Source organism: Strix aluco, chromosome 4 (assembly GCF_031877795.1).
Source record: "Strix aluco isolate bStrAlu1 chromosome 4, bStrAlu1.hap1, whole genome shotgun sequence".
In the NCBI taxonomy this organism is placed as follows: Eukaryota; Metazoa; Chordata; class Aves; order Strigiformes; family Strigidae; genus Strix; species Strix aluco.
Genome location: NC_133934.1, coordinates 87,831,722 through 87,844,850, shown reverse-complemented (window position 1 = coordinate 87,844,850; position 13,129 = coordinate 87,831,722). Strand labels below are relative to the sequence as shown.

The window sequence follows — 13,129 nt, the reverse complement described above, 5'->3', positions numbered from 1 at the left end:
GTAAGATTACTTGTGCCTACCTTGTACAATTAGTTCAGCAACTGATACCCCACCATTGGTCTTCACAGTGTAGTGTCCACTATCCTCCTTGGTTGACTCATTAATAATTAGATACTGCTTTTTTCCATCTTTCTTGAATCGGTATTTGAACGTTTCTTCCCGTGTCAGTTCAATTCCGTCCTTCTCCCTGCAATGCCAAATAGTGTTGAGTCATTTTTCTATGACTGGAAGAGGAAAGTAAGAGTCAGCTCAATGTTACTAGAGACTGGAAGACACAAGATAAATCCAATCCTTGTAGCATTTCAAGTTAGCAAAAAAGAAACCATTGCACAAATGTTAGTGGAATCAGGACTAGAATGCTTCTAGCTTGACCATTAATTTTCACTAGGTATTTGACTTCTGGTTCAAGAGAGTTCACTCACAAGGAATTACTTGATTGTTACTGTTTATATGATATAGATAAACATGAAAGTATGTTAAATGCCACAGAAGATACAGGGATAAAGACATGCTTCACCAGGAGGGAATTTACTGTCTTAAAAGCTGCCATAAAGTAAACGGGACTTGTTGGGAAAGGACTTGAAAGCCTTAAATTTCCAGATATGAATTATAATTGTTATAAATTCATGGTTTGTGGGCATCAGTAAAAGAAGAAAATTTAAGGATGAAGATGTGTTTTGGAGTTTGTGGTGCTTTCCATTCAAGTATATGCTTAAGTGTATTTAAGACATTACTAATTTAAGCTTCACTCTCCGGCCTGAGAGGAAATTTAATTATTGTAATGTCCAGTCGTCATGAAGGGAAATCAGCAGAGAGGATTCATGCTGTTCCGTCAAGGTCACAAAAATACATAAGACGTTTTAAAGATTTCCTGTTCCTAATCCTAAATAACGTAAACAGACTGCAAGAAAATAATGTAGTTTCTTCAACTTACTCATTTTGTAGCATTTTGTATTTTTGATTATTATTTTAATATATTTATATTATGTTACTTGAATACTGCATCAGCTTGTAAATGAAAATGTTTTTGATACTTACTCATGTGAAGAAAGAAATAGAAAAGATATGCTTTTAATAGAGTAAGAATTTTCTTTCTATCTCGTGTTATTTCCCCCATTTGTTACCAGTGACTGTTCATCTTAACAAATGAGCTTACAGGATAGCAAATTGAAATGCTATTTAGGGACTCATTAAAATAATATACTTCCAAGTTTTGGGTAGATGTATGCAAGAAAACCTTTTGCCTCTAGAGTTTGAGGAAGTAAATCACAAAATCAAAACTTTATGCAGAGACAAGAATCCTACAACTTGTGACTTAGATGTATCTGCTGCAACTGCATTTCAGAATACCTGTAGGTTACTCCCTCCTAACTGTTCTTTACAGCACAGCTTATTGGAATTTATAGTTGGTTTAGAAAAACACTGCCCCCCCCTTCCAGATCACAGCCCTAAGAAGGGAGGAAACAGAGGACGCCTGTAACAACCACATGAAACACAGCGCTTAGTGTTATGTCAGGGTAATGCTTCCTCTGCTTGCTGAGTGGCAAGAGTCTGAGGCCACATGCAAAATGCTCTCCTAAACCTGATATTCTCATTCATGCAGATTAGTTCTGGAACAAGGATTACAGTGCAATGTGTAAACCTTTGCTGAACTGCAGAGAATGGGCTGTAATCCAGAAGTTCAATGTCCTGCTGTGGCAAAACCAGGCACGTGCACTGTGGCTAGTGTTCCAAAGCTGAATTTTTAAATTTATTTTTCAGTGATGTATTTTGACACATGGCTCATCAAATATATCTGAATGTTCTATTCAGCTGTTGGTAAGAAAGAGATCTCTTGAAATCTTGTCTAAATAATGAAAATGGATTATTTGCAATGACTAGTGTCTTAAATCCCTGGGAAGGGAATAGTATACTTAACATGTGTTTGCCTTAGTCACTAGCACGTTGCTGATGCTGTGTACAAGTAGAGTGTTTGCAGAGGGATGTACTCACAAATAGTGGAGCGATAAAACTGTAAACCTCAAAAAAGAACTCCCAGATATAATTTGGCTTAAAATAATACACTGTTACAGTGAAAAACCTAATATAAGGTAATATTACAGGCCTTCCTTCGGTAACTAGAGCAATGAAGTAGAAGAATCAGTTGATATTAAAGTGTAAGTGGAGGATTTTATAGAACCGTTAAAAGTGTTGGTTTAAAGAGCACTGTAGGTCATCTGGTCCAGCCTCACACTTGAAGCAGAACTAGTGCAATAATAGGTAGGACAGCTGTGGTTTAGTCTATCTGAGTCCTGAACATCTGCAAGATCAAATATCTGTTCTCAACTTTGCCCCTCAATGCCTCTTTTCTCTGTCTGGAAATGACTTGCCTATTTTCTGTTTAGATTCTAAGGATAAATTGGTTAATGTCTGCTGAGATATCACTGATGTAGGTACTATGTGATAATGGGGACACACAGATTTATTATTATTATTACATTACTATAGTTTGTTTTCATTTGGAGCTGATAAGATGATACAGCCAGCATTCAGAGATGGAAAAATCAGGTCAAAACTATGTATTTTATTACATCTTTTTCTTCAAGACTTATATTATTTCCAAGACCATCTGAAGTTTAGAAATAACTGTTTCATAGTACTACATAATAATAATGTGAGATCTTTCCAGGTGATCAAGAGAACATTCTTTCCTGATTACTGTGAAGAGACCCACATAATGAATTCTCCAAGCCCTAATCTGATGGCCATGCCTAAGAGGCTGTAAGCCTTATTTCTGTCTTGTGCAAGTCACATAATTGCTTTTGTTCATGTGCTTGTGATTTCATATCCTAGGTTTAAAGGGTGCAAGAGCTATAACAGGTGCCCTGAGTTAGTGCCTGTTACTTGGCTTAAACTGTTGAGCATTTCCCTAATGAGCCATAAACCTGAAACTCTCTCCATATTGTCTTTCATGTTTTCCCTGGACACTTCTCTCCATTGTCCAAAATGCTCCCTTCGTTGTCAGAGAGCACTGACTGACTCTCACAGAATAAAACCAGTAAAATACAGTGTAAATGTCTAAGTGCTCAGTTTTCTGTTGCTATGATTTGAAGAGTTTCTCTGACCACTTGCTCCATTTCAGGCTGAGACAGCTGCTGACTTGCCCTTGTCACAACAAATGCCCATCCCACAGATACCAGCTCTGCAAGATGTATGGGAGTTGTTCAAAGGCGTAGGATCAAAGTGTGGCAGCTGCACTGTGCTCTGAGAGGGACAGATTTGGTTGTCCCCATCTCTTGTGACAGGCATCTGTAAGCAGTTCCTGAACAATAGCATGTGTGTGCCTGTGCATGTGGCTTTAATAGTGTAATGCATATGCATAATTTCTCAGTTCCTTCCTTTGCAAGAGCAGATGAGTGGTTGGCACTTTCCAGGAATGTAATGGGCATTGTGGGAACAGTTGATAACCATGGGCCTAAAGCTGTTAACAAGCACAGGAGAATTTTGTCTGGTAGAGAAATGAAGTGTGTGTAAGACCCGGTATGTGAGCACTGCCTGCTGTGCCTGCCCAAGCAGCGTGAACCTTCCAGCTTCTGCTCAGCTGGAATGCCCAACAAAATGGATTCTATGGTCTGAATGTTTGTCATCTTAATCCTGCCCGCTGCATACGCATAATGACCAGCTTCGCAGGATTACCACAACAGATACGTTAAAAGAAGTCAATGACTTTCCCTCTCTGTCTTAAGACACTAATTTTTATGTGAGAAAAAATACTTTTAAAAAAACTCAACCTCACTGCAGTTGAGAAGACCTGAAGATTCTATTAAGTATAGCAAACTAGTCACAATACAGATCTGATTAGTGTGGACAATAGTTAGACATTACTTGTCAAGTGTTTAGAAAACTTGAAAGCTAACAGCTTGGTACAGTCAGTAGCATCCTATAAACACTGAACAAGAAATTCTAGACGCACAAAATATCTATACTTAATTTGTTTTCTGCCATGTTCTGGCCTCTCAGTTCTTCCTTAATGTTTGACATATAGGAGGAGGATCAATCTTTTCCTGAAAACAGTTATATAAGATGCCTTCTTCCTTTTTATTCCACAATTCTTGTCCACAAACACTGGTCCTAGAATGCCCCATAGAAGGATATGGTTTGATGTTGTTTGGGCTTCTTTTCCCTTTTCTATTCCCTTACCATTTCACAGTAGCTCCTTCCTCAGACACTTCACACTCAAACTCCACTCTCTCTCCAACCATCACCATCTGGTCTTCCAGTGGGCGAGTGATCAGGATTGGAGGTTCTGGAAACGAAGAGACTTTTATTAAAACAGTATCCTGAAAGACTGAAGACCAGAGGTAGATTTCATCACTGTGCACTCCACAGGAAGAACCCCATGCCAAATACATGGCGATGCTCTCTGTGTTGGAACTTAAAATTTACTATGACAGATCACGTTATCAATGTTATCAAATGACCTTTTGGTTTTTGCTTCATGAGGCAGAAGGCAAACACAAAATCAGTTTTCATATATATATATTCTGAAATTCTAAACTGGAGGCATTAGTTTTCTATACTACTTGATCTGCTTGTAGAGCTTGAGGCACATGTTTATCTTGAGCACAATCAAATTTTTAAAGTAAGTTTATAGCCCGTTTGTTGGGAAGACACAAATCACTTTCCAAATGAGAATTAATGGTAATTATTACTGTGCTGTTTTCCTGTGCTTTCTTAGTTGCAGCTATATGGAAAATTTTCCTTCATTTAACTATAAGAAAAATATCTACTTCAATAGATGTCAGAATTTGTTCATATGTTTGAGAATTTCCTTTCCTACAAGATTAACTAATCTGAGAGTAGAGAAGGTGATAGTAATACAATGCTGAATGTTAGGGGAGATCTCTTTCCTTTTGCTACCATTGCTCACCTTTTACAAATAATTCTGTGAAGCTCTTCTCCTCCCCTACCACACATTCATATGCTGCATCGTCGGCCAGAGAGCAGTGGTTTATGGTCAGTATTCTCTTATTTCCGACAGCCTCAAAAATATATCTGAAAGGAGAAACTAAATGTAATTATCAGAGAGTAACTCTTTCAGACTCAGTCACTCTTTCCCCCTGCCTAGCAGAGAAAAAGGTTCCTACTTTTTTCTGGCGTCAGTGGCAAGGTTTGTTAAGACTCAAGCCCTATATCCCTGTCTCAGTGTTGGAAGTAGCGTTTGAAAAACTAGCATAGGAAATTGTGGAGAACTCTTCATACAAGTGTGAGACACAAAAACTCCTGTGAATGGTGTTGGATGCTTTTCTAACATCTAGCTGTACAACAAACCTGACTCTTAAAAATGCCTTGTCATGGCTTCAGCACAAAATCACTGGAAATTGCTCTTACAAACAAGCTACACTGAAGTATATCCCATATCATGAGAAAGTAATTTTGAACACTGGATATACACATAAAGATCAGAATATAATGTGAGGACTTACTTGCTAAGTAGGCAGATGTAAGCATCCAGTTCCACATGTAGATAGATAGAGCAGAGGGAAGAAAAAGAAACAGTCATGAGAACAGCAAACTGATCCTGAGCCAAAGCACTGTGTAGATTCTTTCTCAGCTCCTATTCCTCCCTATTTTGTTGCTTTCTTTCTAAGAAAAGCTAGTTCTTCCACTTTGTCCAATTCTTTTACGGATTTCCCATATTTCTAGTTTACCTGCCGCTCACTTGGATCTCCTGTCCATTCTTCAGCCATTTCACATCAGCATCTGGATTGGCAACTTCGACCATTAATTTAATCTTTTGCCCTTTGTCCACTTGGTAAGCTGGATCCAGTTTCTTGAGGAATGCTATGATGAAGAATTATTTAAAAACAAAAATTCTTAATTTTTATACTTTTTTTCTTTTACATTCTTTGTCATCAAGGTATATCTTTATTCCCTTTCCTGTAGTTTACCATCATCTTAAACCTTCCCCACTTTCTGCATCCCTGTTTGCATTTTTACCATTTCTGTCTGTTCTTCATCCTGTTCTGTTTTCCATTATTCCTTAACATAGGATGATAGCATGTGACATAAGCTCAAATAAGCAAAGTAGAATATTCTAAGTTAGATATGAGTATGTACTTCAACACATCCTAAATAGACTTACAGCTACATCTGCCCATGTAGGAAAATGATAACTGGTCTTCTCAGTACTAATGAATGGCAGCTTGCCTTCTCTGTTTCAGACTTTTAAAACAAATCAGTTAGAATTAGGTAACTAATATTTCACAAGACTAGAAAAGGCTCAAGAATTCCAAATGTATCATCCCAATGGAAATGAAATTCTTTAAATGTATCACTGATGCCTGACATACTGACCAGTTCTGGGGGTGAGGGGAGTGGGGGGTGTTGTTTTGTGTTCAGGGAAAGATAAGGGGCAGAGCAGAAGAAACTAGTAAAATGAGCAGGTTCATAATATCCAGAGTTTCAGAGCAAGGTAGCTCAGAGCTTTGGGCATAGCTTTAATCTTCGGTAATCAGCATTTCACATGACTGTGTAACAATCGGAATAGGAAACTTCTATTTCTCATGCTCTTGCATCTGGCTGCTGTCCAGCTGATGTTAGTGTTTGAAGAACTCCTGAAGAAGAAGATATGGACACATATTGGGAATAAATACAGCTTGCCAACCTGTACTTTTTTTCTCTTCCTTCTTTATGCGTTTGAGGCGTTTCAGCATCCCACGCAAATCTGTGATACCATACTGAAAAGCAATTTTCTCGTATTCGGAAGGAGGAGCTTTCTTCAGGATTTCCCAGACATCGACATCAGAGTGTGATTCAGATTTTGCTTCACCTCTGCAGAAAGGGATTAGAGTATCTGAATGCTGCTATTGAGAGGATTTAAAAACTGCCGTAGACTTGTCAAGCTACATATTGGCTTGATGAAGCCATTTCTTAACAAAGAATTTAGCAGTCTAACTTTCTGCTATATTATTACCCAAAATAATGGAATAAAACTGGTGACTAGTTATAGTTCTATTTATATACACAGCGATTAAAATCCAGTTGCTGTACTGAAGGGTTTACTTTCTAACAGCCAAAGCAAATAAATATTAACTTCCCTTTAATAATGGGTAATGGAAACACAAGGAGACTTATTTACCAGTGATGGTCAGACACAAACCATGTGGCAAAACAAGGAACTGAACTGATATCCTGAGAATGCCTTAGAAGTAAGGCGGTTGGTTTATATTAATAAGAAACAAGTCCTTTTCTACTCAGGACACTTTTTGGCTTCACTAAAATGAATCACAGATTATTAAAATATTTGTCATCTATTGTAAAGACAGTTGTTGGCTATAGTAATCTATAAAACATAAAGACATATAGAATGGTGAGTAATGGCAAACAAGACAATATTTACAATGGTCTACTTATTTTATAGTTTAACCAAAGAACTAGTGACTAAGCATTAATGTTTGGTTTAGCAAAATCAAGTGAAAATTTGGTTGTCTGGCTTTGGGAAAGGCATTCTTTTTTCTGTCATCATATTTTTTTGTTTAAATCATGAATAGAAAAAGAAATTGGTGTAACCTTACCGATTTACCGAGCGCAAGAAGCTGCTGTACTCCAGAATGATGCAGAGAACCGTTTGGAAAAACATGCAGCATCCCAGTGGGCAAGAAAGAGGGCATCATGTGTTAAAACAAAAGAGCCATGAGTGTCATCTTCACCTTTAGCAGAACAAGCCTGTGCTTCAGTACCAGGGACATAAAGGAGCTCATGCAAAAGCTCTGAAATAGGCTTAAGAAAAATGCTGTTCCCTATTGAAACCAAACTTCCTCCCACACTTTGTACAGTTCCACTCTGCAATTTATATTGTAAGTGTAAGCACTTCTGCTTATCCCTAATTATGGCTGGTCGCCTTACAGGGAAACAAGTAGCTCTACTTTGCCTTGTCATCATGGAGTTGTTGCCTGTCACAGTTTGCATTTTGGTAAACAGAGAAAGGATGAAAGAAATAACATTTTCTTAAAAAATTCTTTAGGTAAAGGAACTTCTGTGGCTCCCATTTCACCAGAACCAAGCAGATTCCAGTGCAGCAGAACATAGCCTTATAATGAAGCCATGTTCAGTGGTAAACCCCAACAAGAAGGCGAGTTATGCATCAGGTAATGCAGAGAAAAGAGGACGATGATTGGGCATATTTCCATTTTTTTTCAGGAAAAAAATTAGCCTGTGAGAAATATTACTACTTAAAAAAGAGTGACTGTTCTCAGTCTAGACAGCAGGTATAACCAAACATTTCTGGTACTCCTTTTATTGCCCTAAAAAGGCTTGCTTGTAACAAGAGCCCTATGTTTATTAAAGTACTGCAGTCCAGTCTTGGGATTTCCATCACCTTTGTGGCTCTTGAACAGAAAGGAAATAAGAGAAGAGGATTTTAGCTCAGTGAGTTTGAGCTGAAATATGGCATGCAATATCTTATGTCTTTGGAGTGGTTTAGCACTCACTAAGCACTAAACCCTCACGAGCGCTCATTGAATTGATCCGAAGTTTAGACTCCTTGCGATAAGTGCAGCCTACTGGGTTTTTGCTTTGTCATAACAGTGCATCAACATCACCCACGAATTTAATCAGGATTCCTCTTCTCTATATATCTCTTGTTTAGTTTGGGGCAGCTACAAATCGTTTGTAGTTTTGCCTAACAGAAGGCAGGACAATTGAACTGATTTGCCAAATAGACCAAGATTTTTTTTTAACATAAGTGGTTCTAGGGCTAGTTGCCCTGATCATATCAGTGAGCAACTTTAAAATATTTCTAAATACATATAAACTGGAATAGATTTGTAAGTACATAAAACTAGGAATATGTAATATTTCTAATATGTGCTGAGTTCTTTGTACTAGTACAATTAATGTTCTGTGGAGCAAACTGTATCTCAACAGGAAATATGAAATCATAGAAAATAAGAAAAACTTAACAGATTCAAATGTTATTATTTTCCCTCATGTATTATATAAATATTGGTGGTCTCTCTGTCTATCTGCCTACTCATCTGATCATCTGTATACACCAATTTACCTGAAAATTTGCAGCTAGGATTATTCATGGAGTTTTCAAAAATATTTTATGTGAGTTGTTTTTAAATACATCATGCGAAAAATTTTCCAGTTTGAAAGCAATTCCACAGTCTAGTATATCTCACTGTTGAGAAGACTTTCTTAATTTTTGCTGTAGGTTTTCCATTACTCAGTGTCATCCCATTGTTATATCTGGCAATACTGTTTTGGTGTATGTAAGCTGAAATTTGATCATAAGCAAGAGTATAGTTTCTGCCTTGGAAGTACTAGTATTTTCTAATTCCAGGGAAAGGCTGGTAAGTTGCATGTAAAATAGTACTAAAAGCTAAAGGTTTTAATTTGTATAGTGCTTAATTGAATTCTGAAAAAGAAAAGAAAAAAATGTGTTTCTCTGCCTCTGAGCAAAAGTTTTTCCATTCCAATACTCTTCCTCACCAGTTTGTATATGTTAAAACATTCTCTTTGATCCTATAAAAACACAGAGTTTCCACAGTTAGGCTGTACTCTATCACTGCCACACGAACTAAGCAGTGTACGAAAAGTAATAGAGCACTTGGACTCCTGAAGTTTCTCCCACCGTTACATTATTCTCCCTGATGTTGGGGGCCCTTATTCAGAGTGATCACCTCATAGGTTAACTATGCACTTGCGGGCATTAAGATGCAGCTTAGTGAACCTGCTGTAAATGGAATATGCAGCTGATATGTTTTAAACATATGTGGAGGGGTTAAAAATAGTTTTGTACATCCCAGAGATGGTTCCTCCCTATCCCATTACTGTCAACTGATTGGACCCTGTCAGCTGTCACCTCCTTCAAGGTCTCTGCTCACTATCCCATTTAATAGTTCTGTGACAGCTGTTCCCTTCCTCTTCCCAATGACCTCTCCTTGGCCCATGACATCTGTATGTCAGCACCAGTTAATTAAATTACAGATAGGAGATATAGTATTAAATGAAGCTCTCTATATTATAGTGGGAATGGTCATTACGTCTGGATTGAGGGGCACTTGTAAATTGGGTGGGACAAAGCAGAAGTGACAAAAGAATAATCTTTAATTCTATTTGAATCTGCATAGCTCTTGAGACTTCCTCATCATGAGGTCCCTTTTTCTATTCTATTTTAATGAGGAATACTGTCATTCCATGATGAGGTTTTGTGCTTATCCGTTCTCATTAATATAGGAGTGGTCTTCAACCTGTGGCATGCAAAGCCTGAAGGATATATAAATTACTTCTAAAGCAGCTGTGAAAAACAACTAGCAGCAGTGAATTTATCAGTATGCTTGAATTTACTAAACAGAGATTTGTAAGTCGTGAAAGGTCAAAAACTGATAAAATGCAGTGAAATTTATAAGCTTCTTTTAATGAATTATATTCCTAGTCTAACAAATAAGGAATAGTTAAACCCAGAAATTGAACATTTTTGGAAATACTGGAGGTTTTTACTGCTTCTTAGAATTCTACCACTGCTCAAAACTAATTATGAAAGCAGAAGGGAAAGGCACTAGTAGGAGGGCTCACAGTACTTAGAACTTCATTCCAGCTGGAGTTACTGTATAAAATTATGCAAATATTTTCATGTTGGCCTCCATTTATTTGAAATTTTAAAAGAGATTAACAATTCTTTTTTGACTTACATTTTCTCTAGAAATTAGTGTGTACAACTACTCTATTTCAGCTCTCAAACCTCTACAGTTTTGCTTACTGTCATCATTCAGAAAGCAAATCTTCCCTACTTTAGAATTACAAAAAAATTCTAATGCACTTTTTGTTTCAAACTTCTCTGGGGTTCATAATGAAACAAGAAACTTTGATACCAATGTCAGCTACAGAAAGTTTGATAGGTGCACTCTCTGTCTCGTCTAGCTGGCTCCCTTGAGAGTTATGGTTGTAGTGTTACTGCAAAGCCAGAATTCACTTCTAGTTGGATTCGTTGAATATTGCATAGTATAGGGCCTTGCGTACCTTGTTTGGCCCTATGAAATTTGGGTGAGTTAACCTGAGCAAAACATGGGGCTATTGTGGCTTTATTGCCTTTCATAACCAAACTACTTCAGATGTCTACATCATCCTGTAGTGTTTGTGAAGATAAAGCACTTTTTATAAATACTGTTATCAATACCTGAGCAGAGACTGAACACAGATTCACAACAGTATTCACCCAGGTAGTTGATTATGAAAATTTAAACTGAGTAAGTTCAGATTTGCACAACGTGAGTCTAGTGACAAGTGTTTATAGTATCTGGAAAGACAGAATGAGCGGCCAAAGACCGTGAACAGAAAGAAGCATGCTTGGAGTAATGGGATGATAGTGAGCAATGGAAACTTTACTTGGAATAAAAAAAAATGTTTTGTAACAGAGAAGCCTGTACATTTATGGAATAAGTGACTTCAGTAATACGTTCGCTTAACTTGTTTAAGGATGGATGGACCAAAACTTCAGTGCATATTTGATAGGCATGAGAAGACATATTATGCAAATTATTTTTCTGATTCTAATTTCTATGACAATAGAAATGCAGCAGGTTGTTGAGAAAATCTGGAAATTCAAGGGCAATTTAAAACTGCTTATAAAAGAAAGTGATGGTGAAAACCAAAGGACATTCAGAGAAATACATTGATTTGTACTGAGTGGTCCACCCTTAACTTTTACTAATTGTTTAAAAGCATTTCTGTCTCAAAAATTGGTGGCTGATCATTTTCTTTCATACTATCTAATTTTTGTCATGCTCTACACATAAGAAAGATAAAGATCCATGCGTTATTTCAAACCAAGTGGTTCTTATATGCAGTCTGACCCATGCATTTATAATAAAATTAAATAGAAATCTTACTCTCTGTTGGCAACAGCAGAATCCAAAACATCCAGGTTAAGATGGTGGTAAAAAGAGAAAAGCATAAGTAGACAGGTTTTGAAAACAGATGTGGCAAGGAAGGATGAGAATAGGAGAGGAAATTCCACCAAAAAAGTGAAAGTAAAAGCAAGAAATAAGAACAGTAGAAAATATTTATATAATATTTATACAACATATAATATCTTTTAAATATATGATGAACAGCTATATAATATATAATATATAGTTACATAGTGTAGTAGTAACCTTTAGAGATCTAATAGAAAGGCTTGTCCTCCCAGCTCTCTAATGCGAAGTACTGTGAAAATTTAGGACAGAAAATTCTTAATAAGGCAGCATTGAAGATAGGTATTGTAAATTGTTGTTGTGATTTGGGTTTTTTTAATGAAAAGTGCTAGTGAAAGCATGTAGTTATCCTAATCAAAGCCTTTTCCATCTTGGGAAAGATCAGTCGTCTTTTTTTTCTTTTTTTTCTTTTTTTTTTCCTCCAGTATAAACCTAGCAGAAATGCAGCAAATGCTGAGTATTTGTGGAAGTTGCCATAATTACCTGTCATCCTTTTTCCAGTTAGAGCTGCTTTAGGAAAACTAGAAGATTCTGACTTTATCAAACTTTCACTTATTCTAGTTTCAGTGTCTTCAAAGTTGTTCAACAGAAGCTGGTTACTTTATTTCCCTAAGTCTATGGATTTTTACTCACCTTTTTTTCAGTAGGGCACTAAAATTAAACTCTCCACCTTCTTCATGTCCCTCAGTACTGTATAGTAACAGAAAAGTATAATTAATTTCAGAAGGAAACGGGAATAGCTTGTGAGTCTATATTATGTAGGTGATATATTTCTATAGGGGAGTAGTAGATGGGTTTAGAATTACTTAGAAAGTACACTGACATTACTTAATTAGGCTCTTAGTCCGTAGGGGTATTCATATAGGTTTAAGAAATATATTTAATGAACTTTTATTTTTTCTGTACTGATTATGGATAAAGTTATACAGGGTATTAATTTGGTTGTCATATTGATCTGGAATGTATTCGTTTTTGTAAAGATGATGCAGAAGCTTTCCTTTAGACTCATTAGTGCTTTTGGAAAGCTGTAGTTTCAGGAATGTGGATATTGTTTACAGTGTGGGACAGTATTTAACCAACCTTTTTGTGGGACTTGTTACAATCTAAAATCACTTCCCCCCCCCCTAGTGTTATCCCAGCTGTAATTGTTTCTTAAGGCTCTTTTT

General features: G+C 36.8%; 1 protein-coding gene across 1 annotated transcript in view; it reads right to left on the bottom strand.

Moving 5' to 3' along the window:
• Positions 1 to 13,129, bottom strand: part of MYBPC3 (myosin binding protein C3) — a 64,285-nt gene that overhangs the window by 32,701 nt on the left and 18,455 nt on the right. Inside the window, exons 9-16 of the mRNA XM_074823986.1 lie at positions 12,597 to 12,653; positions 7,557 to 7,580; positions 6,647 to 6,813; positions 5,691 to 5,823; positions 5,466 to 5,468; positions 4,910 to 5,034; positions 4,180 to 4,285; positions 21 to 187 (exon numbers count right to left, since the gene is read on the bottom strand). Of these exons, the coding sequence (XP_074680087.1) occupies positions 21 to 187; positions 4,180 to 4,285; positions 4,910 to 5,034; positions 5,466 to 5,468; positions 5,691 to 5,823; positions 6,647 to 6,813; positions 7,557 to 7,580; positions 12,597 to 12,653 (782 nt within the window). The remainder of the gene's footprint in view (positions 1 to 20; positions 188 to 4,179; positions 4,286 to 4,909; positions 5,035 to 5,465; positions 5,469 to 5,690; positions 5,824 to 6,646; positions 6,814 to 7,556; positions 7,581 to 12,596; positions 12,654 to 13,129) is intronic.